The following is a 27,494-nucleotide window of genomic DNA, read 5'->3' as shown; positions in this document are numbered from 1 at the left end:
AACCCTGTAACTTGTAAAGGAATGACGAGTTTGGCCAGTGAAAAGCCCTGTTTTTTCCGCCTCCCACCTCAAGCACTCTTCACTGACTGATAAAGAGTGCAATTCACTAACTCTTGGCTGAATATATCGCCATGAGGAAGATGTCTTACATGTCAAGAACTTGAGATCGACTTGTTCAAAAGGTGTTTTGGTTAATGAGTGTAAAACAATAGTAAGGTCCCAAGCAGGTGATCTCATAACTCTCCTTGGGCATAAATGGTGTGCACCCTCAAGGAATTCACCAAAAGGTGTTTGCCAATACTTACACCATCCACTAACGTGTGAAAGTGAGAGGTGGCTGTAATGTAGACCTTTATGGTATTAAAGGATTAGTTCACTTTTAAAAAAACTTTTGCTGATAATTTACTCACCCCCATGTCATCCAAGATGTCCATGTCTTTCTTTCTTCAGTCGAAAAGAAATTAAGGTTTTTGATGAAAACATTCCAGGATTTTTCTCCATATAATGCACTTTACTGGGCACCAAACGGTTCAAGGTCCAAAAGACAGTTTCAGTGCAAACTGCAAACTGTTCAAATGGTTTTAAATGACACCAGACGATGAATAAGGGTCTTATCAAGCGAAACGATCGCTCATTTAAAAAATAAATAACAACGTTTAAGTTTTATAAGCTCACATGCTCGCCTTTCTCTGTTCTGTGTAACTCTCCTGTTCGAACTCGTTCATCAAAATGAACAAATCTTTTTCCGGTCATTTCGGTCGTTAAATGAATCAAATGACTCGAAAAAAGATTTGTTCATTTTGATGAACGAGCCACATTTAAAATGTGAGAAAGAATGTCAGAATGCGGGCTACCTTCTGAAACCTGGATTCATCTTCCTCATCGTCTCAGCATTCACTGCCATAAAGGGAATTATTTGCAAGCAGTGATATGACATCTATAGAATCATCCCTCTCTCGCTGATATGATGTAAACTCATCTCTATGGGAGGGTGCAGCAGGGAGTGCAGATGGTTGTGTGCTAACTGGAGAACTACTTGTTTCAAGCTTACCAGCTCAGTCATGTAATGCGGCCAAAATTTGTAACTGTGCATCGTCCTTGGGCTCTTGGACTACCGTGGCCCTCTCCCGTTTATTCTGAGACATGTCAGGAACTATTGGGAGTAACTTCTTTGCTGCTACCAGTTGAATGTCTGGCTCTCTGCACTCTTTCCTGCAAAGATACCCCCATTGCAGCTGCACAGGGGTTTCCGATATCATCCAATAAATGCTACATACCCAAACAGGAAGGGCATTCCCGGTGCCCATCCCGTGGGCGTATACCAGTTTTGAGTGACTCTTGACAACAAGCCATGTTTTCCCTTCCACTCAAAAATGGGGATTTACAACATGGTATAATAAATTATCTGTGGGCTATTTTGAGCTGAAACTTCACAGACACATTCTGGGGACACCTGAGACATATATTACATCTTAGAATAATAGGCACAATAGGTCCCCTTTAAATGTGGTTAATTTTGAACAAAAAAACTGTTACATAGTGTACCTTTAATTATATATTCTATTGTACTCTATTCTAATTATGACACAGTAACAAGCCTCTTGTCAAAATGTTGTTTTATTTTGTGCTGAGTAATAAGAGGAACTGATAAAGTACAGACACTAGTTCGTAGATAATCAAAAAAACAGACAACAATAGACAGAAAAATTTCCAAATAAAAAAAAACACTGTACACTACCAGTCAAACACACGGACTCATCCACTCCTGTATGGTTAATATTTACATTTAAGAATAATGGATACTCTGAAGTACCACAAATGGAAGTCTAAGAATGATGTAGTGACCAAAACATGTGGAACGCATAGCTTATATTTAAACTCTGCTCACTCAAAACATCGACCAACTTTCCACTGTATAAGTGAAGTGTAAATGTGTTCTCGTATTTTCTCTCATAGGATGGGTTCAGAGGAGTGGAGTCTGTGGCAGAGTGAGTTCAGAGGGCAGATCAGGGCCTTGCGACACTGGCTCAAGGCCATGGAGATGAGACTGCCTCCATTGGATCCTGCTGTGAGTTTCTCACATACACTGGGGTCAAGAACATCTGAGAACACTTCTGAAATTGCTTCTATTTTGAAATATTTTCTAATTTAATAGAAAACATGAAACATTCAAGTGAACGAGTTGCATTCCTGATAATAAACCTGATGATCAAAATCTCCAGCGACATTTGAGTATGTTCAAATATAAAATCTTGTGCTTGAGTCACATGATCACTGTTACTCGTTCACTTGTATTTTAAGTGCAAAACCAAAAATAACATTTCGGACTTTTTTTTCCCTCATGAAATTCTAATAATGTCTGTTTATTTCCACCATTTACCCACGTTTCATGAGCATTATTTCATTCCCTTCTGTTCCTCGTTATTCTACAGAATATTGAATAATCTCAAGTTTCTTTTGTGCAACTATTGAGACCAGTTTTAATCGTCTCCACCCAGGGTTTTCACCCTTTTGTCTTGTGAAGTATAGCATCTCATTTCTCATGACATCATACTGTATGGGGTTGGACAGTAAAGTTGAGTAAAGTGGAGAGACATTTATGCCATGCGACCTATGTTTTTAGATTTAAAACTACAAATCCTTGTAACTAACACTAAACATATATATATAAAAAAAGAATGTGGATATATAAGAACCAATGATTTTATTTTAACCTTTTTTTATGTATGAAATTTTCTTATCACATACGAAAGTTTGTTTTTTGCCACTGAATAAAAAATTGTTCCCCTAATTTCTCGACTTTTTTGTCGCAATTGCTAGTTTATATCTCACAATTCAAAGAAAAGAGTCAGAATTGCGTGTTATAACCTCACAATTGCAAGAAAGAAAATCCAAATTGCAAGATATAAACTCACAAAAAGTCAGAATTGTGAGATAAAAAGTCGCAATTAACTTTTTAAAAAATAGGTAACGCTTCCTTTAACAGTCCTGTTACCCATGTACATACTATGTACTTATTATAGTAATTACAATTACTGGGTAAAAACTAGGTACTAACCCTGAACCTACCCCTAACCCATGTACTCACCTTATATTATCCAATACGTTCTAGGTAAGTACACTGTAAGTACACGTAAGTACTGTACTGTAAAAGGAAGCGTTACCAAAACATTATTATTCCAGGAACAAGCTTCCATATACTGTAACATGACCACCTGCAAAAAAAAAAAAAAAATGAACGTTGTTCCTGAGGACATCCGGAATATGGCAGACCTCTTTGTTCAGTGGTAATTGAGTGGGCAGGGGCCCTTTTTTTGATGAGAAAATCTCTGTGATGAGAAAAAAGCTGATCAAAGGCGGTAATCTGATGCTTGTAACACACTGTCCCCATGGTGCCCGGGTAAGAATCCCTATCAAATATGCTCAAAGAATATGCTTGAGCTATAGCCATAAATCCCAGATCCCTGCGGGCGAGGAGAGAGAGACAGAGCGAGAGAGAGAGAGACAGAGCGAGAGAGAGCGAGAGAGAGAGAGGTGCAGCTCCTCAGAGGAGAGCTCTTTTGTGTTAAGGCTGGTTGAGGAGAGTGGGGCGCAGGTTTGTGTTGGGGCCCCGTGCACACATGAGAGAGCACTCTGAAAGCACATTAGACTCAGATGAGACAGTGACGAACCGGAGAAAAACACAGGATCTTACAGTGGGAGTTCTCTTATCTTTCCACAATAGAAAAGTTGTAACACTCGTCTCTCTGTTTTATCTCTTCACTGTCTCACTTACATTAACAGTAATTGAGCCGTCCATTGCCATTCCCGTGGTCTATTTTTATACTTAATGTCTACAGAGGAACACGAGCATCTAGATTTTTAAACTATTCTCTTCTTGCCCCTTCAAACCTTGCTGCCATGATGCTGGTTGCCAGGGTGTTGCTATGCAGTTGCTAAGGTGTTCTGCTTGGGGTTTAGCATGATGTTATGCAGTTGCTTTGATTTAGATATGGCTCAGGTTCCCCCGTAAGTGTAAGTTATGGGATTTTTCCCTGTTTTACTTTGCAGGTGAAAATGGTGCGTCTGATCACTTATTAAAGTAACAGCTCATCGCTCCTTAATAATTTAAGGAATCATCCATGTCTGGATTACAAATGCTGCCTAAGGAGTTACCTTAAGTTTTAGCTGTCGGTACGAGTATGAATAATAGTAATAATGACACTTGTCTTAACACAATTCTGAGATCTAGAAATGTGAAGAATCATTGGTTACACTTTATTTTGATAGTCCACTTTAGACATTCTCAAGTAACTCTCATTAGAGTATTAGTAGACTGTTAAGTTCGGCATCAGGTTATTATACTAAGTTAACGTAATTGCAAAGTTACTTATAGTTAGTAGGATGTCTGAAGAAGACTCAAAATAAAGTGTTACTGAATCTTTTTTCTTTGTTACATTTCTAAAACAACACATAATTACACTGCAATTTCACAATTATTAATCAGGGTAATGCAAGCAAATAAATAAAAAATAAATACTGTAAAATAGTGATGCACCAAAATTTCAGCAACCAAATATTTATATTTATAAAGGGCCAAAATCATTGATTGACACAGTTTGTTTAATTCGTGCTTCTCCAATGACGCATTTGACTACATATTAAGCTACATCAGGTAAAATGCAGCTTTGTGGACGAGTGATAAAAAATGATGCTAGAATAGCAATATGCAATATGGAATAGGCAGCTTGTTTGCCGAAGAACTTTACAATGAAAGTTTTAGTTTATCAACTGAGTACACGACAGGCTGAAGAGCATAGCGAGTTCAGGTACCCAGTCACTTAAATTAAATTACAAAAACTTTATTTTTGCTTTTAGTTTTCAGCTAAATTGAAAATTTTTGTTTGGTGTTTCCGTAAAAAAAAGAAAAGAAAGTGCATCACTACAAAAAATACATCCCCTTTGGTTTGATTCTTGCCCAGGGCCTCATTCATTGCTTCCTGCTAACGCTAAAGTCTTTGTGTGTCTGTGTCTCTCTTTATCCTGAGCCTGTGGCTAACTCTGCATCTCAAATGAGCCTCACACACATAACCTGCAAACAGAGCCGTGATGGAGCAGGGTGAAGGGTTACGGCACAGCGTGGTCTCCTTTTTCTCGGCTGTGCCCTTAATGACAGCGCTAACATCAGTTCCCCTCCTCCTCTGAGAAACACACTGGCTCATCTAGAACTTCTGAAGGCAGAGCACTCTTTTACTTGCATAAAGAATTTTTAAAATGCAGGTTGATTTGAAATTTGCAATTCATGTTTAAGTAAATAGACTATTGTTGTAAACTGACTACATAAACTACTTTGGACAAGTTCACAAATGATGTTAACATTCATTCACTGTTGAAAGAAAATTTGTAACACTTTATAATAAGGTCCCATTAGTTAACGCTAGTAAATACATTAATTAACATTATCAAACAATGAACAATATATTTTTTAACTTATTTAATTAACTAATGTAGTTAAAGGGTTAGTTCACCCTAAAATGAAAATTCTGTCAGTAATTACTCTCCCTCATATTGTTCCAACCCCGTAAGACTTTCGTTCATCTTCGGAACACAAATTAAGATATTTTTGATTAAATCTGAGAGCTGGATCACTCCTCCATAGGCTTCTTAAGGGATTGAAACTGGCCGGCCCAAAAGTTATGAAAGACATCGTTAAAATAGTCTGAGTGACTACAGGGGCTCAATCTTAAGTTTATCAAGCGACGAGAATACTTTTTGTGCGCAAAAACAAACAAAAATAACGACTTTATTCAACTATTAATTTCCTTCTCTGTGGGCCTCGAGATTTCACGTAGTGAAACTACGCAAAGCTTCAAGGTTGTACATCACACGCATCACACACATGACCAGCGTCGGCCAATAGTGAGCCTACGTGTGACGTGCAACCTAGAAACTTTACGTTTGGTGTTTGAAGTAGTTTTACAATTTTACTTTTTGTACGTTTTTTGCGTACAGACGACAATGTTGTCATAATGAGCTCTGTTCCCTCGGCCCACCGTCTAGACTCCTCCGCCTTGGCTCCTCCCTACCTCGGCTCCACCTGGACCATCAGCCTTATGGCTTCACCTTGCTTGCTCCCTCGACCCTCCGGCTCCACCTTGTTTGGACGTTGCCTCGCTTATGCCACGGACTTGTGAGCCATCCACTGAGCTCCATTCACCCCTATGGCTCCATCTGGCTCCGCCCTCCCTCTGGCTCCACCTTAGCCCTCTGGTACCCTGGTTCTACCTCAGGGGGTTGTCGCTACGGTTCTGTCGTGGCCTCCGAATCCTGCAGGTCTCGTGCCTATCCATCGGCTCTCTGTCTGCGCTCTGGGCTCCTTCTTCATCGCATCGGCTCTGTCTCCATCCGTAGTCCCAATGGCCTTGACAAGGAGTTCTACACCATGGCTCCTCCCTCCCTCGACTCCGCTGTGGGGCATCACCCTGGCTGGACTCTGGATTTCCACCGGACTCCTTCTGCTCCTGTCTCCACCCTGGCTCCTCCCATCATCTTCACCACCCTGGTCTTGTCCCCTGTCATCGTCCCTGGCTCCTTATCCTCTGCCAGCTCTGGTTCCTCCTCCAGAGCCCCCGCCCTCCCTTCTTAGATGGACTCTTTACGGTGTGAGGATTGCCTTCCGGGAGGGGGTGCTACTGTTAGTTACAGTTGTGTTCTGTTTTGGCTACTTTTCTTTGTGTTTTGCTTCTGCCTTCCTTAATTGTCTGTTTGACCTAGTTTGCAGTTTGTTTGATTAGTCGTTCCATTCACCTGTTGTCTTGCTAATTATCTCATTAGTTCCTGTCTATTGTTATCCTGAGTTCCTGTCTATTCCTTTGTCCGTTGTTGTCTATGGTAATATGGTTGTGATTCAGTTTCCATGGGTATTCCTGTAAGTGAGTTGGAATTAAAGACTATTCCTGTGATTTTCTTGTCTTCATGCATTTTATACTACAACTGTTTCGTGACAGTAGCAACTCTGTTTGTAGCTTGAGGCTTACTACCTTTTCAAAAGGGTAGCATTAGTTTAGTCTTACTAATGTCTTACTTATGTCAAACATTCTTTCTGTCACCTTCTTTTGTCACCCCTTGTTTTTAATCCCCTGTGATGGTTTAATTTTCAATATCCCAGCAAGGAAGCTCTTCACATTGATCCGGCCATCATCAGTCTGTTTTTGGAAGTGAACGTTCTGGTGACACATCACTGTGTTTGTGGAATGACACTTTGATTTTGCTGCCCAAACGAGTAGTTTTTTTCCATTGATCATCAGGCTCACCGATGGCCTCAAAAACAGGGTGTGATATGTCCGCTGAGGTGCTAATTATATACTGGAGGAGCCATTGTGTGTTATTTGATTTGAAAGCAGGAACGGTGGGGGAGGAGAACGTGTCTGTTGGATTAATCCACTTTAAGGCTCTCTGGGTATTTACACACAGGGGACCTGTGATCAAATTTGGGCACATCTGCAACCCATTTGGCATTACGCTGATTCATCTGCTACTCTCTGAACATACAAGCCTCATTCATTTCACATGTGCAGCAGTCTGCCAGGCAGACAATAGATCTGAAGTGAATTATTCCTCATATCAGATATTTTATATAGTCTTTACAGTCCGTTGTGCACAATAGGCTATATACATCATAGCATGTGAAATGCAGAATACATTCGTTTGTAGATTGTAAGACTGACATTGCCATAGGAGTGAATAACTGAAATACAGTCAACTCCTTGACCAACGTTATCATATGATTCACACACTGGGTAAACGATATGGTCAATGAGAGGACAATTCGATTTTCCCTTTGAGTGATCAGGGAGCCTGGATCAGGTGTCTCTGTCAGATTGGGTATATAATGGCAGCAGTGCCATGCGTTGACACGACGCTTACGTCACTCTCTCTCTTTGGTTCTTTCTCAGAATTACCACATTGGAATTATCTGTTCACATAGATCAATAATAGCTACATTTATGGATGGATGTATCAACACAATCTCATGGCAATTTGTAACTATTTAAAGGTTTGGCGAAATGGTGGCTAATTCGTATGAATTTGTACAATCGCATTTGCATGTTTTCGTACGATATGCCCCAGTTATGGGTAGGTTGGAGGCGGGGTTGGGGTGAACCTTCATGCTTACTTTATTCTTATACTTTATTACTTTATTCTTACTTTATTTCATAACATAGTTCATTTGAATTTTCAGCATCATTACTGGAGTACTTCCGTGTTACATGATCCTTCAGAAATCATTCTAATATGCTGATTTGCTGCTCAAGAAATATTTCTCATTATTAGCAATGTTGAGATGTTGACATTTTTGTGCAAACCATGATTTTCCAGGATTCTTTGACGATGAATGGAAAGTTCAAAAGAACAGCAATTATTTGTAAATCTTTTGTACATTATTATAATAATACATATTGTGATGTCATGCATGTCTAATGTTACGCATAGAATATAAGATAAGTATTGTATTGATGAAAAAGATTTCAGGGCAGGATTGCACATTGCTACCCAACAATTTGCTACCCAAATCGGATCTAGAGTTAAAATTCTTGCCATGTGAATACACATACATCACAAAAAGGATTTCAGAATGGTCTGTTTAAGGACCATAACTCAGGACAGACATTGATGCCCTGTCTCTGTTTAAGAGCCTGGTCAGGTTAAACATCTTGACCTCATGGGATCACACCACTGAATTCCCTTTCCCAGGACAGTCAGGGTGACAGGCATTGTTGCTCCTCTTTTTTCCTCGTCTCCTCCTTTTGTCTGCTTTATTTTCCTGTCTGTCTCAATAGGGGGATGGGCTGGGGTTAATAATTTAAGTGCTGTGGTTAGTGTAGTGGCCGTGTCATCCCCTCTTCTGCAGGTCCCCTCTGAATTAGAGGGACTCATTCATCATCATAAAGTGGATGTGTGCACTCTGCCGCTCTTCTGTGAGCTTTCATCTATATTTCCCACTCTTCCCCATTCCACTTCCCTGTTCTGTGGACACTGCCTCCCGCTTCAGTCTGGTGGGAGTGGTTCTCCTGCTACGTGGGTGGGGTCCACTCTGATGACCCACACCGTACCGTCGCCCCAGCTCTTTATGCTCAAGGTCAAGCATTCTCAAAGACCCACATTCTTACACTGTATTCTGTGATCATTTACACTGCCTGGAGTCAGGAAATGGAGCAAGACAATAACCCATTTACACCTAGGCCCTGTTTTCACCTGGTATTGAGAGTGTTTCGGTCGATAGGATCTTAAGTGGAGGACGCTAAATACAGGTGTAAATGGGGTCTACATTGGTCTACAATGTTTTGAGCTTGTCCCGTTTCGACCACTTTCAGAGGCAGTCGAAAACGCATTTGATTGGATTGTTTTCGAACAGCCGCAAAAATCCATCTACTCTGCGCCTATTGACCTAAAACGTAGACATTATGGGAAGAGCGCTAGCCAGGGAATTAAACTTTGTCGACTGAAGACCCAAGTTTGGTTTGAAGATGAAAAATTTGCCAAGCACAACGTTTTCTCACCATTCCTGATTTCTAATACTCACTCACAGCGTTCGGCGTGATCTTGCTGCTGTCAAAGCAGAAACGAAAGCATGTTTTCTGTTTTCTTTGGTCGTGTTCATATGTAAATTGCGTGAGCTTATTTTGTCCTTTAGATCGAAAGATCTGAAAAGCCCATACATTTACCCGGCCATAGACCCTCCCCTCGAAGAAATTAGGACAGAAGTGTTTGAAAGTGGACAAAAGAGACAGATTAAAACACCAGGTGTAAACGGGTATGTGTCTCAGTCGTCTACCATGTGATCCAATCGACCAAAGCGCATCTTAATACCAGGTGTAAACGGGCCCTACAGGAGGAACTCTGCTCGGTGCTATAATACCTAGCTATAATTGCTAGATTAGCTATTCTTTCACTGTCTAGCATTACCCATAGTGTAGAAACACATTGTAAGTTTGTGTTTGTGTGTGTGTGTGTAGGTTTGTCTATAATTGTGAGGGCCAAATGTCCTCACCTATATAGTGAAATATTATGACAACCAATTAGAGAGGACATTTTACTGGTCCAGGCCTGGTAAATCCTACATTATGGGGAAAAATGTCCCCTCGAAGATGGCAACATCCAAAATCCTTTTCTTGTGGGGACATTTTTGGTTCCCATGTGGAAAACAACTTATAAATCTCTAACTAACGTTTTTTTGAAAATGTAAAAATGCCGAAAGTTTTCTGTGATGGGTAGGTTTAGGGGTAAGGTCAGTGTACGGGGATATAATATACAGTTTGGACAGTATAAAAATCAATATGTCTATGGAAAGTCCCCACAAAACATGCATGTGTGTGTGTCTAAAAAAAATTGCAAGAAAGCTAGGCTTGTTATATTGTATTTGATAAAAATGCTACTCGATTTGGCCTTTTGTATCTATTGCAATGACATCATGCATTTTGAAGTGTGGTTTAAGTGTCCAAATATGTTTCGAGGGCACAGTATGTAAATTGACAGTGGTCTCACAAGGACTTCAATTTTCTCTCCCATATGTTAGTTTCCTGTTCTATTGAGCAATTGAGTCTTTTTCTGTGTGAGATGAAGGATAAGGCCAAGTTACAGCGCAGGTGTTGGGTAGTCTTTTTGTGTGGCAAAAGAATGAGAGAACTGTGTGTTTGTTATACACCTGAGTCCTTTCCCCTCCCCTGTCCTCATTGCACCTGCTATACACACCTGTCCTCACTCTCCCTCTCTTCCCCCATGGGAACCAATCAGAAGGATTATTTGAGATTTGACACCTAGACATAGTGGTGATAGGAGCTTCTTTTCTCAAGCAGCAATGGAGCAGAAAGTGGAGATTCAGCATCACGTAACTCCCATGAAACTCTGACGAGTCCTCCACTCTATTGCTTTCTCTGTTTGTTTGGCAATTTCAGGACTGAAAGTGACTTGAAAAGTAATCAGAGATGTCTTACAGTAATTAGTCGTCTTTGTAGCTGTGGCGAGGGCTTTGAATAGTCATGGGGGTTTTGTGTGCGGGATGGTTGGCTCCTTTTGTAGCCCGCCTCGGTTTGCCCTGCACTTGCTGCGGAGAGGGAGGGAAGAACGAGAGCGAGGGGCTGGAGGCAGCTGTCACTTAACATGTGAATGTTCGGGAGCAGCCTGGGGGTCTTTAGAAAGCTTTTTTATCCACCTCGTTTTCATTAGAAGCTGAGTTTGTGAGCCAAAAGAGGAGCTGGGGGAGGGGCTAGTGCTGGGAGGGAAAGAGGGAGGTGAAGGGACTGCTCCTCTTTCTAAATGTCTGGCACAAGAGTTCACACAACAGGCTGCCGACTTACGGACCTGCCTTAACTCTACCAAAATCACCAGATGGGGAATATGTAGTATTCTGGACCTGGAAACTCAGGATTTAAGGAACTTTTTTAACCGCTGAATGTCCCATCATTTGCTTCACCAAGGAATTCCTCTATCGGAGTGTGCACAACAAAGGCAAGAGAGAGAGAGAGAATACCACTGACGGGAGGGGGCAGCCGGAGGGAAAGAGGGACATTGTTTGCTTGTGGCTGTGGGCGACGGAAAAGCATGGGTCATCTTGCATAAAGTGTGTGTGTTTAAACCGGGATTTGTGAGTAAGTGAGGTCCTGTTTGAGCAAGTGAATGTGAAGGTTTCGCATGTTTATACGTCGCTCCCGCTGGAAAGGAAGGCCTCTCAAAGGATGCTGAGAGAAGACAGGTTTTTTGTTCTCCTCTTTGAATAATGACGGAGGAACTTGTGGAATTGTTCGGTTAGCCGTTTGTCCTACTCTATGAACAGGGGTAAGTATGCACCACCGAGACCCCAACCGCCAAAACCGCCACCGCTTTCAGCTCATGGTGGGCTCATTCAAACTTTCTCACTGAAACCGCCAGCTGCTTTTGGATGCAGGGAGACAGTGATGCTATGCGCTGAAGGGGATTTTGGCACAAACGTGGTATGGATAGAAACAGCTTGCAAGGATTTGGGTGTAATTAGTTCGTTTGCTGCTGTTTGTGACTGCTGCTACTGTACTGTAAGTATTTTTTATTTTTTTACTAGTACATTCATATGAAATATTCATTGGCAATTACCAAAACCCTCTACTAAAGTTATAAAAAATAAAATATGTTATTCATCCCTTTTGTAGTATAAACTTTTAGATTCTATATCAACATGTTGGCTAAAGTATCAAATCAATTTGTAGCATTTTATTTTATATTCCTGTTCCCCATGTACATACTATGTACTTATTAATTACAATAACTGGGTAATAACTAGGTACTAACCATAAACCTACCCCTGAACCTAACCTTAATCCATGTAGTTTATGTATATTATTATTTATATTAACAAGTGCTTTCTTAGGTAAGTACACTGTAAGTACACGTAAGTGCACGTACTGTAAAATAAAATGCAACCAATCAATTGGACTAAAAACAGTTTATACATATTTTGCATTTATGCATTGACTTTGTATTTATGAATTATCATCAAACACTATAATGATTACCGCACAAACCCACCTAGACAAAGAGAGCGCTAATTTATGATTATTAGGAAACACATAAGTACACTTCAAGAGAGCCAACACTCTCACTGCTTTGGATACGAGACAATCCACCAGCAGAAGGACACCAGTATACACCGTCTGTCTGCCATATTGAGGTCAGATTAGGAAAGGGTATTGTCATGGTGCTCTCTGACAGCACCCACACCCATTGGTTTAATAGGTAAAGTGGAGCATTTCTGCCCCTTTTATGTATTTAGCATATCATTAGTTAGAATATGACAGAAGAATCTTTCAGTTTGAGCTGAGACTTAATTAATCTTGCTTTATGGATTGTTGATGCACAAAGCTGTCCATCACAGGGGTTAATCTAGCTCACTGGGAGGCCAGTCACAGACTGGCCTCATAAATCAATATCAAGAGGCTACACGGGTTGGTCTGAAATCAGAGTTAGGTTAAGTGGAAGGTTGGTTCAGATCAGCCTTGATAAACATGCAAAGGAGAATCAATCGGTATCATTTATCACAAGCTTTAGAAAATTACTTTCATTCACTATAGACACATAGACACCATGCTTGTAAATCTTTATATTTAAATATCTGCGGTGTCACTGCTCTTACATCAATGACTATTTCTACTTTCCCTCCCATCCTCCTTGTGTAAACCACCAAGGCCAGGCATGAGATGGATGGAATGAGTTCATTTAATTAAAGTTCATTTGAAGAAGAGCATTTGTCAATGGTGATATTGTTCATATTAACTGCATATAGATTTTATGGCTTTATGTGCTCATGAATGAAGAAAAATGGGTAACACTTTGGAATACTGTTCCGTCATTAATGAATAATGCAATACAAACATTCTCATAACTACTAACTAATAGGAAACTGTGACTAACGAATAAGTAATTAATAGTGCTCAGTTGAATGAGATAGGTCACTATTAACTAATCAGTAAATCATTTTTTTATACCTTCCAGAGAACTACTAAGAACTACTATACAGGTTCAGAATTAATGGGAATAATGCCTAATATACAATTATTTTAATGTGAAGATCATGATAACCTACTTGTAACACATCAATACCAAATCCTCCAGAAGGAAAAACTTTTTATTTGGATCAGTATTCTAAAGTGAAAAACATGATAAAACTTTAGTAATGACTGAAGTCATTGTAAGCTTTTGAGGTTTTTGTAAGGTTTTGGATAGTAATGACTCAAGTGTTACTACATGCTTATAAAGGAACTACTAATTATTTGATCAGTATTCTAAACTGAAGATCATTGTAACCCTCTAGTAATGACTCAAGTCTTACCTAAAACCTTACAAAAACATTTCATGCTTGCAATGACTGAAGTCATTGGTTATCATGCTTTCACTGTAGAATACTGTTCCAAATAATTTGTAATTCCTTTAGAAGGATGTAACGCTTGAGTCATTACTAGTGGGTTACTATGATCTTCACATTAGAATTGATGGTCACATTTTAGATAAGGGTCTAATTGGTCAGCCTGTTCTCACGTTAATGCGTCTCTATAGCACGCATTGTGTATTATCGTGCAATTTATACGCGAAAATGAGTTTTTACGTGCATATGATACGCAGTTTTCGCGTGCATTTGATACGCAGTTCATTTGCGTGTAATACACACGCACCCCACACCACTAATTCTACCCAAACGTATAATACACACGCACCCCACACAACTACTAAACCTACCCTAACCAACCCATGCGTATCCTATGCACGTAAAAACTCATTTTCGCGTATAAATTACACGATAAACACACTGCGTGCTATAGAGACGCATTTAGTGTGATCGGGTTGAATTGTCACTATTAACTAACTATTAACTATGACTTTTGCCTCAATAAACTTCTAATTACTGCTTATTAATAGTTAATAAGGTAGTTGTTAAATTTAGGTATTGGGTGGGATTAAGGGATGTAGAATATGGTCATGCAGAATAAATCATTAGTACGTGCTTTATAAGTACTAATAAACAGCTAATATCATAGTAATATGCATGCTAATAAGCAACTAGTTAATAGTGAGAATTGGACCCTAAACTAAAGGGTTTCCGAATTAATTATACATTAAGCATTATTCATGTTAATTATGAACCATAGGGTATAGTTGTCATTAGTAGTCCTCTTGGAGGTATGACAAAAAAGTGGTTACTGATTAGCTAACAGTGAACGACTGCATTCAACTGAGCGCCATCAATTACTAATTCGTTTATCAGAGTTTCTTGTTAGTTAATAGTAATATCTTAATTGTTTCACTCAGTCAATTTTTACTCCCAATATTTTTATTGGTATTTAACAAGACAAAACATAACTGTACATTCATTGAATCGAAAAAATTACAGATTGTCTCAAAGTAAATCCCTACCCCATCCAAATTAACATAAACTCAGTTACTCACACCCTACGGTCAAGAGAGGGGAAGAAGTAAAGGAAAATAAAAACTCAATCAATTTTTATTCTATGTCCATAGCATCAGACTCATCATTATAGTTTTTCCTGTCACGTGTTAGCAATGTCAATTCACACATTATACAAGTTAATCCACCCTGATAGAATGTGGGCTGATACTAAGTCTTCTGCTCCAGTGATCTAGAAACACTGAGTCTGTCTGGTGTCTGGAGCCAGTTCCCTCAGCACCCGTCATGCTATAGCATGCAGTGAACCACAATGACCTGGACTGACCCAGATCACCTGTGCCAATTAACATACACTCTTATCTGCACTCAGTGGAGCTCTGTATTACCTACACAAACAAAACTGTCCGGCATATTGTGCCTGGAATGTCCAGCTAAAAGGTCAAAATGTCATTCTGTATTTGTTTTAAATGAGCTAAATTTAAATAATGAGCAAGTACATAAAAAAAACATATCCGTAAATAAAGGAAAGAGGGTCAAACTACTACTATATGTAGTGCATTAGCTTGAAGCCACAACATTTGAACCTAAAACTGAAAAGAATTTGTAAGCAAAAAAGAAAGCGACAGTGGCGTAATAAATCATGAATCAATCACATTTGCTGTGCATTGACTAGATAAAAAAAACAATGTTTATGTTTGTAACAATTCCAATCTCTAAAGCAGTTACTACTTTGGTCTAAATAGCCTTGTCAAGTTATTGTTTCCACCATTGCCTGATATTAATAGCAATCATTATGTCTAATGTCAGCGATGCCAAACTGTAACGTTGTTTTAAACCAATTGATTTCAACAAATCAAAACAACAATGGCATTCAAGTCACTTACCTGCTCATTAGACATATTTTCTACATATCCTTCTTTCATTATTGGGGGAGTTTAGATGTTGTTTGTGGCATTTATTCTGACAAGGCGATTTTTGTAACCATGGGCACAGTGGTGCACCTCAAGCCATCAGATTCATCTGTATAAAATAGCAGAGCCGAAAGCACAAATCAAGCAATGACCAAAACACTGTTCCTCCACAAGTAACTTTTAGTTAGAGGGCCAAAAGTTACATAGTATAGCTTTAAAAAAGTATGAATTTGTTATGTATAAAACATAGAACAAGTTTTGAATCATTTAGTTTTAATGTTTGTTTGCTTTTTTCCTGAGAAAGAGACCATAGTAATCATATAGTCTCCTATAGTTTCAATATCTCCTCAGTCTAATAGTGTCGATGGTGTCATATAGTGTCTCTGCAAAAATGTCTGTGCAGAGTAGACTGGTTGTGTCTACGTGTTCATCCCTGTCCTGCTACTCAGGCTTGGGGTCTGTGTCTCCCAGTAAACCATGAACACGTGCACTAAAAAAACACTGTTCATTCTTTTGTGGCAATGAAATGAAGCAGCATTTCCATGCCTGTCATATTTGATCAGGAGCTAAATAGTTTCCCAGGGCCATCCCGGGGACAGTCTTGGCAGAGAACAGTGGCTGTGTCTGCCAGGAGGAACCGTGGGTATCCTGGAGGAGACTGCCCTCATAAACAGGCTTGTCACTTGCATTTGTATGGCTAGTACTAGCAATTCTGTGTTCATGTTGTAGTTCTCCAGCAGTAATCTGGCCCCTCTTGATCAGGACAGAGCCTCAGTCAAGTGTTACCCTTTCTGCCGTATAAATAATGATGGTGGTGTTTGTTGGCGTGAAAGTGGTAAAATACTCTCCTTTGTAGGACTGCAAGGAATCTAATTGAGATTTTAGCTCAGTGGTATTTGACAGACCTGGATGAACCTGCAGTAGGAAACTGGAAACTAATACCATTTCCTTGAAGGGGTAGAAGTGTTTTTACTGTTTAAGAAGAGTATCTTCTCACTTTGACCTTCCTTGTGTTGTAGGTAGTTTAGGCGACGGCTGTATGTATGACAAAGGGACCCGATTAACCTTTGGGTTGAAGAATCATGGGTAACCTCATTAGCAGACCTAGCTGTTTGGGACAAAAGTCCAAACATGTTAAGTCAGATGAGAGCGTCTTGAAAGAGTGCTACCAGCAACGGACAGAATGGCCGCTCCCAGAGCCTCCTAGAGAAGAGAAAAGGAAAGAGGATGTGGAAGATGTTCTCCGACAAACTCCAACACCGGACAAGCAGAGGAGTTCCCCAGCCCCTACTGTCACCACTACCAGCACTCTGGACAATGCTTGGAGAAGCACCCCATCCCCAGTTAAAACACCACGGAATGGGTCTTTGCCCAGAAGGTCTAACGTTCCAGAGTACAGAAGATCCCCCCTTAGTCAATATGGATCCATGGACAGAAGAGCCAGCCTGCAGAGAAGGGATTCTGGAAGTCCCTGGTCCTGGAAGCCTCTGAACACTCGAGAGGTTACCGAAGTCACAGAGGTGACAGAGACTATTGTGACAGAGATTGTGGAGGTGACAGAGTATCCTCCTGGGGGGAAAGGAGGTGACCCTATTGTCACCAGAACTGTTAGAGTCCTTACTGGAGCTGCTGAGGAACTTGCAGAGGTTATTCAATTTATAATAATGATCAAACAAAATCAAACTAAGGTTCTTCATCAAGTTTTTCTTTTCTTTTTTACCATCATTTACCATTTTCATTTAACTGATTTTGGAGTCAATGTATCAACTGTGTTCACCAGTTATTCATTTTCCAATCCAATAAATTGTTGTGATTCACAGCTGCAGAGTGATGGTCAGTCAAGCTCAGACCAGGAATCAAGTGTAAATCAATGGAAGGTACAGTTCAATGATCTTTTCTTAAATTGTACTTTCTTTATGAATTTTTGTTAAATTTTTAGCATATTGTTTGGTCTTATGTTAAGGATGGCAGAAGTGCTTTGGCTCTGAACGATGAGTTCAGGGATCCGTTGACATTCCAGCAAAATCTGGAAATACTGATGACTTGGGTCTGTGATATTGAGGAGTTGACAGCCAATCAAAAACCACCATCCTCAGAGTTCAAGGTAGTGAAAGCCCAACTGCAAGAACAGAAGGTATGTTCAAAAATCAGTTACTACTATATAAACAAACAAGCAAACAATAAATACATAAATATACACTCACCGGCCACTTTATTAGGTACCCCATGCTAGTAACGGGTTGGACCCCCTTTTGCCTTCAGAACTGCCTCAATTCTTCGTGGCATAGATTCAACAAGGTGCTGGAAGCATTCCTCAGGGAGTTTGGTCCATATTGACATGATGGCATCACACGGTTGCCGCAGATTTGTCGGCTGCACATCCATGATGCGAATCTCCCGTTCCACCACATCCCAAAGATGCTCTATTGGATTGAGATCTGGTGACTGTGGAGGCCATTTTAGTACAGTGAACTCATTGTCATGTTCAAGAAAACCAATTTGAAATGATTCGAGCTTTGTGCCATGGTGCATTATCCTGCTGGAAGTAGCCATCAGAGGATGGGTACATGGTGGCCATAAAGGGATGGACATGGTCAGAAACAATGCTCAGGTAGGCCGTGGCATTTAAACGATGCCCAATTGGCACTAAGGGGCTAAAGTGTGCCAAGAAAACATCCCCCACACCATTACACCACCACCACCAGCCTGCTCAGTGGTAACAAGGCATGATGGATCCATGTTCTCATTCTGTTTACGCCAAATTCTGACTCTACCATCTGAATGTCTCAACAGAAATCGAGACTCATCAGACCAGGCAACATTTTTCCAGTCTTCAACTGTCCAATTTTGGTGAGCTCTTGCAAATTGTAGCCTCTTTTTCCTATTTGTAGTGGAGATGAGTGGTACCCGGTGGGGTCTTCTGCTGTTGTAGCCCATCCGCCTCAAGGTTGTGCGTGTTGTGGCTTCACAAATGCTTTGCTGCATACCTCGGTTGTAACGAGTGGTTATTTCAGTCACTGTTGCCCTTCTATCAGCTCGAACCAGTCTGGCCATTCTCCTCTGACCTCTGGCATCAACAAGGCATTTCCGCCCACAGAACTGCCGCTCACTGGATGTTTTTTCTTTTTCGGACCATTCTCTGTAAACCCTAGAGATGGTTGTGCGTGAAAATCCCAGTAGATTAGCAGTTTCTGAAATACTCAGACCAGCCCTTCTGGCACCAACAATCATGCCACGTTCAAAGTCACTCAAATCACCTTTCTTCCCCATACTGATGCTCGGTTTGAACTGCAGGAGATTGTCTTGACCATGTCTACATGCCTAAATGCACTGAGTTGCCGCCATGTGATTGGCTGCTTAGAAATTAAGTGTTAACGAGCAGTTGGACAGGTGTACCTAATAAAGTGGCCGGTGAGTGTATATACAAATGAATAGTAAAAATAGATTTACCTATTTTAAAAGTCTTGTCATGATATAAGTTCATGCTTATAATGAGCCTCTACCTGCCTTTGTGTATATTATAGGAAAGGGAGGGAAAAACAAGTCATTCAACTCGTAATTTGAAATAGCCATCTTTGTTAGCTTAGTGAGTGAGGTGAAACATACCTGAAAGTCCACAATGCTCATCTGATACATGATACAAGCGTTTGGCTTAAGTGCCACAAAGAGAGAACAAGGTGCATTATAAAACTTGTAGATTTTCAGAAGTAGCAATACCTCTGTAAACACAATGTGTGTTTGCTTCCTCATACAAAGCGTCTTCAAAGACAAAATAATGATTTTGAGACGGAAATGTTCTACAACATTGTGTTAGGAAGTCAATTCTGCAAGTTTCTTCAATAGTCTGTTTGCCTTCTACAGTCCAAAATTGTATGTGTCCAAAATTGCCAAAGGGTGTACAAGTCCAGTGTTAACGTGCTCTGGGATCACTTGCTTACAAGCCCTTGGCTTTGAAGGAAACATATTATTTGTCCAAAAACATTTCTTGTCCTGCAGCTCTTACAGCGCCTCCTAGAGGACAGAAGACCCAGTATAGAGACCATGATACAGGAGGGTCCACACCTGGCAGAAGGGCTTCAGGGAAATGACAGTGAAACGACCAAAGTGCAGCTCTCACAGCTCAAACTCAAGTGGGAGGCTCTACTTGAAGGCGCAAACAGCAGGTCAGTCTGGTCCACACTGCAGCTTACTTTGGTCCAGAACTACCCAGTTAGATGGGTCTGCCTGATTGACATATAAAACAACCAATCAGAACATCTTTAACATGATGCTTTGGGTAAGTAAATCTGAAACCCTTAATATCCCTAGCAGCAGAGATAATACACAGGTATACTCATATATTGCTTGAGACTCTGGTTACATCAGAGTCATCGATTTACCATTATATATATTCTCAATGCAAATTTACACTTACAAAATTATATTTTATTAACAAAGTTCTGGAAGAACACGTTCAGATACCTCTGTCCCACGACAGATTTCGCGCATCCCTCCAACACCCCATCTCCTCACTCTCAATTGTTCCTATCCCATTCAGGGATATGGGGGGAGAACTCTGGGTTTGGGCCAAATTCCGAACTTGGAGCCCTCCTCTCGGACATCACACCAAATATGCATACTCTTTACTCTATCTGATTAGATGTAAGTGTGAACCACGTATAGAAAGCAGTGAAGGAATACACGTTTTTTGACAGATACAGGATTCTGGAGGTCATTCTGCCAAGGGCTCAGCTATTCCAGGAGAGGACAGACAGACTTCAGCAATGGCTCATATCTGTGGATCAGGACTTAGCCGAGCTCCGCTCTGCCGAGAGAGGGATGCTCCATCTGCAAGAAGCCACAGGACAGGCCAAGGTTAGCAAAACATTGCAAAATTTAATTCATAAATGTTTGTATTACACAATGTCAATGTGGAAAGAAAATAAAATTTCTCTATCACCATTTAGTCAGTCATGGAAGAAATCAAATCTAAGAGTGTCGACCTGGGGAAACTTCAACAATGTGCTCATGAGCTCATGGAAACGATTTCAGGTGGTGTTTCCTCCATTTCTACTTTTATTTAATTGATTAAACTAAACTTCATACAATACCCACAAGAACATTTTTCAAACAAGTTTTGGTCCTTCACATGCTATTCTAAAGAGGAGGAAACCCAGCTGGTGCAGGAGCGGGTAGACAGTCTGCGTATCAGGTACTCAGTGATGAGTCTGGGTAGTGCTGATGTCCTGCAGAGGCTGGAGCAGGCTCTAGAGGCGTCTAGTCGATGTACCTCCAGTCAGGAAGACCTCCACCTGTGGCTGGGTCGTATTGAGAGAGAGCTGCTGGTTCCTGCTGCTCAGAGTCAGACTGGGGACGCAGTCTTGTGTTCTGCTGAGAGGCAGAAGGTAAGAGGCATATGGATAATTGCTTTGTCCTTTATTTGGCCATGACAAAATCTAATCACATACACAAGATATTGTTCTGGACCGCTGTGGCCAGTGCAGTGCAGCATTGTGTGTAGTGGTTTAAAGTGTTTTAGGAAGTGGCTTCCTGAGCAAGGCATCTAAATTCAGGAAGTCACTTTGGATAAGAGCAGCTGCTAAATTAACCTGTTTTTCTTAGTTGGAACAGGCTGTTGAGAAAGAGTTGGGTTGGTTTCGAGACACCTCACTGGCACTGGAGGAGCTCAGAGTCATTCATCTAGACCCAGACACCATTGCATCCCATCTCAATGAGCAGAAAGTGAGTTTTAGCACATTTACAAAGATTGTTTCTGTGTATATATATACTGTTGTAAATGTTGTAAAGTTCTTCAAAATAAATCATATGATGTATGTTGTTCTGCAGATACTTGCTGTAGGGATTCTGCAGCATAAGTTTAACATTGAGAAAATGGTGAAGATTTTGGAACTCCTGCAGACATACACTGAGGAAGGGGAGACACCGAGACTCCAGGTAAGATACTGTCCATTCACTTTTGAAATATTTCAACACAAGGACCTACTCAAGGACCAACAAAATACTCTGTTAACATCTATTTTCTCTTTTTTTGTCTCCAAAGTCATCCCTAGGCACCTTACAGGAGCAGTGTCAGGTTACCACTGCCACTAATTCCCACGTTGTGCTTCAACTGGAGCATGCTCAGTCGCTCTTGTGTCAGTTCTCAGAAGGCTATGCTGAGGTGTTACCATGGTTACAAGAAACCAAAGCCCTTATTGGCCAGTTTACCCTGAACACCATTAGCTACGAGGCTTTCCGAGAACAACAGGACCTCTTGCAGGTACTAAACAACCTGCATCTTTAGAGCAAGGCATTAACAATAGATGCCCATGTTTGTGCTCACATATGCTACAAGTACAACACATTGGACTATTGGAATATTTCAGAAAATGTATAATTGTTGTGCAGTATGCAGTATTCTCTAAAGATTTTTATAGCTCATTTGTATTTAATAATTCACACAGTTCATTTGAAAATGATTTAACTTTGTAATGTTATTCGACTTCATAAATAGTCATTCAGTAAGTAGTTTCAGATAAAGCAATACAAAGACCAACATTTAGTCATGGTGCTCCATTACTTCCAAACAGGGCATCAGAGAGTCCATAGCAGAGCATAAGCCACTGATAGCACGGCTGATCATGCTAGCCCACCGTCTATCTGACCTGAATACAGCTCAGGGACAGGAGTTCTGCCAGAAAGCCAGAGACACTGAAGAACAGCATCTGTCCATCAGAGACAGGGTTCGAGAAGCTGCTGGAGTTCTGGAGGAGTCTCTACCCCGCTATACACAGGTAACATACCTGTACTTGTAGACTTTTATGTTAGCTACATTTATGCATTTTGGCAGTCAGACACTTTTATCCAGAGTGACTTAGATTGCATTCAAGGTATACATTTTATCAGTGCTTGCTTACCCTGAGAATCAAACCCATGACATTGCTAGTGCTGTGCCCAACTGTTTGAGGTACAGGAGCGCCACCTTAAACAAATATAACCTGTTTTCCAGAAGCCATATGTTTCATGTTGCTATAGAGGTATAGAAAGACATTATTGCAACATTTTAGCCATATGAATGATAGCTCACTCCTTGTATGCCCTTGTCAGCTGAATGAGAGGATGACTCTGATTGGAGAGAGACTGGAGCGTCTGTGTAGTCATCTGCACGCCTCAATTGCTCTTCAAGGCCTCACCCCACGAATTCAGGAGCAGCTACAGGACAACAAGCACACACTGTCTGAGCTCTCCAAATTGGATCTGGACCTCACCAGTGTGAGGACACAGGCTCAGGAGCTCCTGACCAACACAGGGGCTGTTGGGGACAGTTCAATTTGCACAGGTACCTCATCTCCTACAGAATTAAATGATACACATTATAAAGCATCTCATACGCATATTGTTTCAAATGCACGGTCTTACTATGATAATCTTGGTAAATCTCCTTCCAATTCCAGCTATTCAAGAGCGGGTTTGCAGTCTAACAAGCCACTGGGAGGAGGCTCAAAGACAAGCTCAAGAGAAAGAAAAGTTGCTTCTCAACCTCCTTGATCTGGCAGTCAGGTTCTGGAATGATGTGAGTGACATGACAGCTGGACTGAATGATGCACAACAAGCTGTTCTGGACCTCAATTCCAGTCGATCAGATTCAGAAACCATCCGACAGAGCCTGGAGACCATGCAGGTAGGGTACAAAAATGACACTGTAGTCAATGTCTCCTTGCTTAAACAGCTTGGACTTTGCTGGTTTGGTGCTGGTCCAGCTGGTGAAACAGAAGACCAGTGTAATCTTGCTAGCAAGTACATATTATGCTGGAGACTAGCTTCCAAAAGGGTCTTTAAGGATGTTCCCTCATTGTCTCCTGAGTTTTGAAGACACTCTTTGCCTCATACCATCCATATTTTCTTATCCTGCCTTCTCAGACTCTCAGGGAAGACATTGATTCTCTACAAGGTGACCTGGACACACTAGGAATTCTGGGAATGGATCTCATGTCAGCCTGTGGTGACACAGACAAACCAGAGGTCACCAAATGCTTGGATGAGGTTTGTATTTGAAACTGAAATGATACTAAACCCTATAGAATTGTTGTACATCATACAGTTAATTATTCAAATTTCACTACCCAGCAGTCTTTCTCCGCAGCTTTACGGCACATGGAACAATCTCAGTAAGATTTGGACAGGGTGCAACAGTAAGTTAGAAGAATGTTTACGAATGGCTCTCCATTATCAAGACAGCATGCAGGTGAGTTAGCCACAAGAAACAAATCGAAATTATTTTCAAGACATTCATAATGCATGTTGTACTTGCTGCTGACGACATTTAAACAATCACAAAGGATTGTCTGTCCATCCTTATATATTTCCATCTAGTCTCCTCCATTGGTGGTAGGTCTCTGTCTACAGTTGTAGTATTTCAGTATTCATGCCTCCATGTGGTTATAGTAATGAGTCTCTGACAGACTGGCCAATTTCCTGCCAATTGGATGCCTTTCTGAGAGAGACTAGCAATAGAGAATTTAGATTCAAGTTAGTTTATTTCAGTACATTTTCTTGTTGGTTTTCTTGAATTTTCTTGTTGACAGTGAAAGAACCTGACAAAATGTGCATTTAAAAGTATTCACATCTATTTTAGGGTGGGTAAAGAAAACTTTACAAAAGGGTTTTTAAAAACAGGTTTAAAAATAAGACCTTCTTTTTAAGGGACTCTTTGAGTGGCTGAAGTCTGTGGAGTTAAAGTCCACTAAGGAGTTCTCAGTGGGATCTGACCTGGGATCAGTTAAAGAGCAGCTATGTGACCTAAAGGTGAGACCAAACAAACAACCTACCTTCAGAAACTGAAAATTGTGTGAATGAAATTAATTGTCAATTTCATTAGAGCTTTTGTGATGATGTCATCGCCTCTCTTGTCAGGAATTTAAGCGGGAGCTCTATCAGAAGAAGATTGAGATAGAGAGTCTAAACCATCGCTTTGTGTGTCGTCTTTCCCCGGGTACTGAGAGGCCTGGGTCCATCTCTCCACTGTGCGACTTCCGTCAGCGGTGGGACAACTTGGAGTCAGTGACTGTTAGCAGACAGGTAAGATTTTAGCTAAGTGAATAAAATTATTGTTTCATCATAGCGATACTTCAACGGAACAATGTGTTTTTGAGCAGCACCAGTTGGAGTGTGCACTGCTGGGCTTGGGTCAGTTCCAGAACACTCTTGATGAGTTGCACTCCTGGCTCTCCCACACGGCTGACCTCCTGCAGGCCTCTCAGCCAATCAGCATTGACCTGCAGACCTGTGAGATAGAGCTAGCCAAACACAAGGTACAAACACAAACTCTAAGTGTCTGCGGCATGTTTTATTGTTGAAGACGTTGAGTCCCCTCTTTTGAAGGGATTTATGCTAATTTCAGAATGAAATAAGAGTGTACTGCTACTACTTTTAAAAAATACTGTGTGAAACAGTATATCGTACAGCATAGAGTAAAAATTGTAGAATGAAAATTGTATTTGTATTCACTGCTTAGTCACAGAGCTTGAATAGGGTATAGCTCAGTTTCACATTATTATGATCATTATTCATCATTATCGTCAACTAGCCAGGACTCACTAATAAGAACTATCAGTGGATGCACACATGAAATAAGCATGATCTGCAAATATGCAAATGTTTAATTTTATTGACACAAATTGCATGCACTATCAAATAATTAAACTTTCAACCTCAAGTTGCTGATAATTCAAGTGTGTGTGCAATCAAGTGAAAACAGCAACAAAATATACCATAAAGTATTTTTAAAAAGCCTGTGTAAATGTGTGGTGACAATGTGCAACAAATAAAATGAACAAAATACAATCAAACCAAATATGGGACAAAAATGTGTTTTCAAAATATTTTAAGAAGAACTCTATGCAATTATTGTGGTTTTCTAACATTTGAAATCTCTAGTAAAAGGCAGCAGGGAAAATACATTAGGTTTGCAGTATTTTGGCTAAAGTGGCCCGCCACATACAGACAGTAGCTATGTTTCCATCGAAAGTTGTGAATAAATACGCACAAAATTGGAATATCTAAAACATCCAGCGAATCGAAGAAGAGAACAAAATGGTCACTTCCTAATAAACGACATAATTGGCGATAAATATCATCACTAAGAAAAATGGAAGTTGACGCAGTAGGAGAAGCCATAATAATGTTCCTCTATATATGCTAATATATCACTCCTCACTAGCGTGCGGACGAACCACAATAAACGCTGCTTTCTGAAGCAGATGTCTGCCGTTTGGGAACACAGTCGTGTAAGACAATTCTGTAAGGTAATTATACGCAACACTTGACAACAAATGTTTCTCAGGCATTTCAGAATGACCAGAACAGCATTTCAGATGCTGCATGTGCAAAAAGATCGGTCCGCTGGTTGGTCCAGTTATGCCGTCCCATTGCAGAGTCATGTCTTTGATGCGTACGGAATTTATTCGGGAAATGTGTTTCCATCGTAGTTTATTCACATGTTTTTATCTGATAAAAAGCGCATACGTTGAGTTGAGCACATATGTTTTATTCGCATTTTAGAATTTATGCGTTTCTTTTATGGGATATCCCAAAATGCACATAAAAATAGTTGGATGGAAACATAGCTAGTGATACAAAAATGTAGTTATCTACATGTAATACGATGAGCTTAATGTCACCATTAAATCAAAATCGACAGTTCTTATTTTTTATGGAACACTGCAATATTTTTTTATAAATGATTTTCCTGTGCACAACATTATTTTTTTTAATTAATGTGTCCTCATAAATTTGAATCAAAATAACTCCTCCTCCCTTGTTGCCTACATACACAGGGGTTCTTTTTTTCCTTTGTAGCCTATATTAATTAGTATGATTGTAATAATTATCTACTGTTATGTGCAATTTATCAGTAATTAAATAATTAAATCATTGAGTTGTTGACTCCAAAACCGCAGCAATCGGATCAGTTCAATTTGGGAATGAATTGTTCATTGAGTGATTTGTGAACCGATTCAACGGCTAAATAGAGTGATTTGTTAATTAATCTAGCTACCTAACGAATCTATCTATTAAAACTATTGCGTCTGGGATTAGGTCCTGATTTCTTCAGTATAAAATAACAAAAACAGAGTTTTTTTATGTTTTTTATTACATTTAATTGAGTAAAAAGTAGCATGCTTTGGAGTAAAGTAAATGTTTCCCGGAATAAATGATCTGTTTTGATAATAATTCTAATAAGAAATACTTCAGTTTCATTTTTGAAAAAGGTACAGTAACAAAGTAGAAATATTAATTATTGTCCCCAGTAATTTGTCATTACTATAGTGGCTACTACATTAAAAATACTGCATACTTTTTTCTTTGTATAGGTAATATGCAGTTCCAAACGTACTCAGGGTATCAATCTTTGAATGACTCACTGTGATGGTTGTTGTGTGCATCTAGGTTCTGCGGAATGATGTGATGTCCCATGTGCGCACGGTAGACTCTCTGAACCAGGCCGGCAGAAACCTGATGGAGTCTGGGGCGGGAGACAGTTCACATGTCCTGCAGACTCGTCTGGAACAGCTGAATGAAAGCTGGGAATTTGTCCGCTGCGAGACAGAGCGCAGACAGCTAGAGCTGGAAAATAACCTCAGTCAGGTGACCAAATAAACTTGATGAATTATTTAAAACAATGTCTTTAATTTAAT

The 27,494-nt window shown here is 40.2% G+C and overlaps 1 protein-coding gene across 2 annotated transcripts in view; it reads left to right on the top strand.

Moving 5' to 3' along the window:
- macf1b (microtubule actin crosslinking factor 1b) overlaps positions 1-27,494 on the top strand; it is a 74,073-nt gene that overhangs the window by 7,441 nt on the left and 39,138 nt on the right. The window contains exons 1-20 of one of the 2 annotated variants that reach the window (XM_056258081.1): positions 1,957-2,068; positions 16,839-17,465; positions 17,640-17,696; positions 17,783-17,953; positions 19,816-19,982; positions 20,514-20,673; positions 20,766-20,850; positions 20,962-21,203; positions 21,421-21,540; positions 21,646-21,753; positions 21,860-22,078; positions 22,389-22,592; positions 22,906-23,137; positions 23,253-23,479; positions 23,719-23,841; positions 23,942-24,043; positions 24,502-24,603; positions 24,712-24,876; positions 24,954-25,109; positions 27,247-27,444. In XM_056258081.1, the coding sequence (XP_056114056.1) occupies positions 16,902-17,465; positions 17,640-17,696; positions 17,783-17,953; positions 19,816-19,982; positions 20,514-20,673; positions 20,766-20,850; positions 20,962-21,203; positions 21,421-21,540; positions 21,646-21,753; positions 21,860-22,078; positions 22,389-22,592; positions 22,906-23,137; positions 23,253-23,479; positions 23,719-23,841; positions 23,942-24,043; positions 24,502-24,603; positions 24,712-24,876; positions 24,954-25,109; positions 27,247-27,444 (3,402 nt within the window). In that variant the 5' untranslated portion in view covers positions 1,957-2,068; positions 16,839-16,901. Of the gene's footprint in view, positions 1-1,956; positions 2,069-16,838; positions 17,466-17,639; positions 17,697-17,782; positions 17,954-19,815; positions 19,983-20,513; positions 20,674-20,765; positions 20,851-20,961; positions 21,204-21,420; positions 21,541-21,645; positions 21,754-21,859; positions 22,079-22,388; positions 22,593-22,905; positions 23,138-23,252; positions 23,480-23,718; positions 23,842-23,941; positions 24,044-24,501; positions 24,604-24,711; positions 24,877-24,953; positions 25,110-27,246; positions 27,445-27,494 lie in introns of those variants that run through there. The other variant, XM_056258092.1, reaches the window with a different exon arrangement.

This window comes from Rhinichthys klamathensis, unplaced genomic scaffold, assembly GCF_029890125.1.
Source record: "Rhinichthys klamathensis goyatoka isolate OS25496 unplaced genomic scaffold, OSU_Roscu_1.1 h1tg000006l_1, whole genome shotgun sequence".
NCBI lineage: Eukaryota > Metazoa > Chordata > Actinopteri > Cypriniformes > Leuciscidae > Rhinichthys > Rhinichthys klamathensis.
The sequence above is the reverse complement of the archived record's forward strand: the minus strand, read 5'-3'. Positions and strand labels throughout refer to the sequence as shown.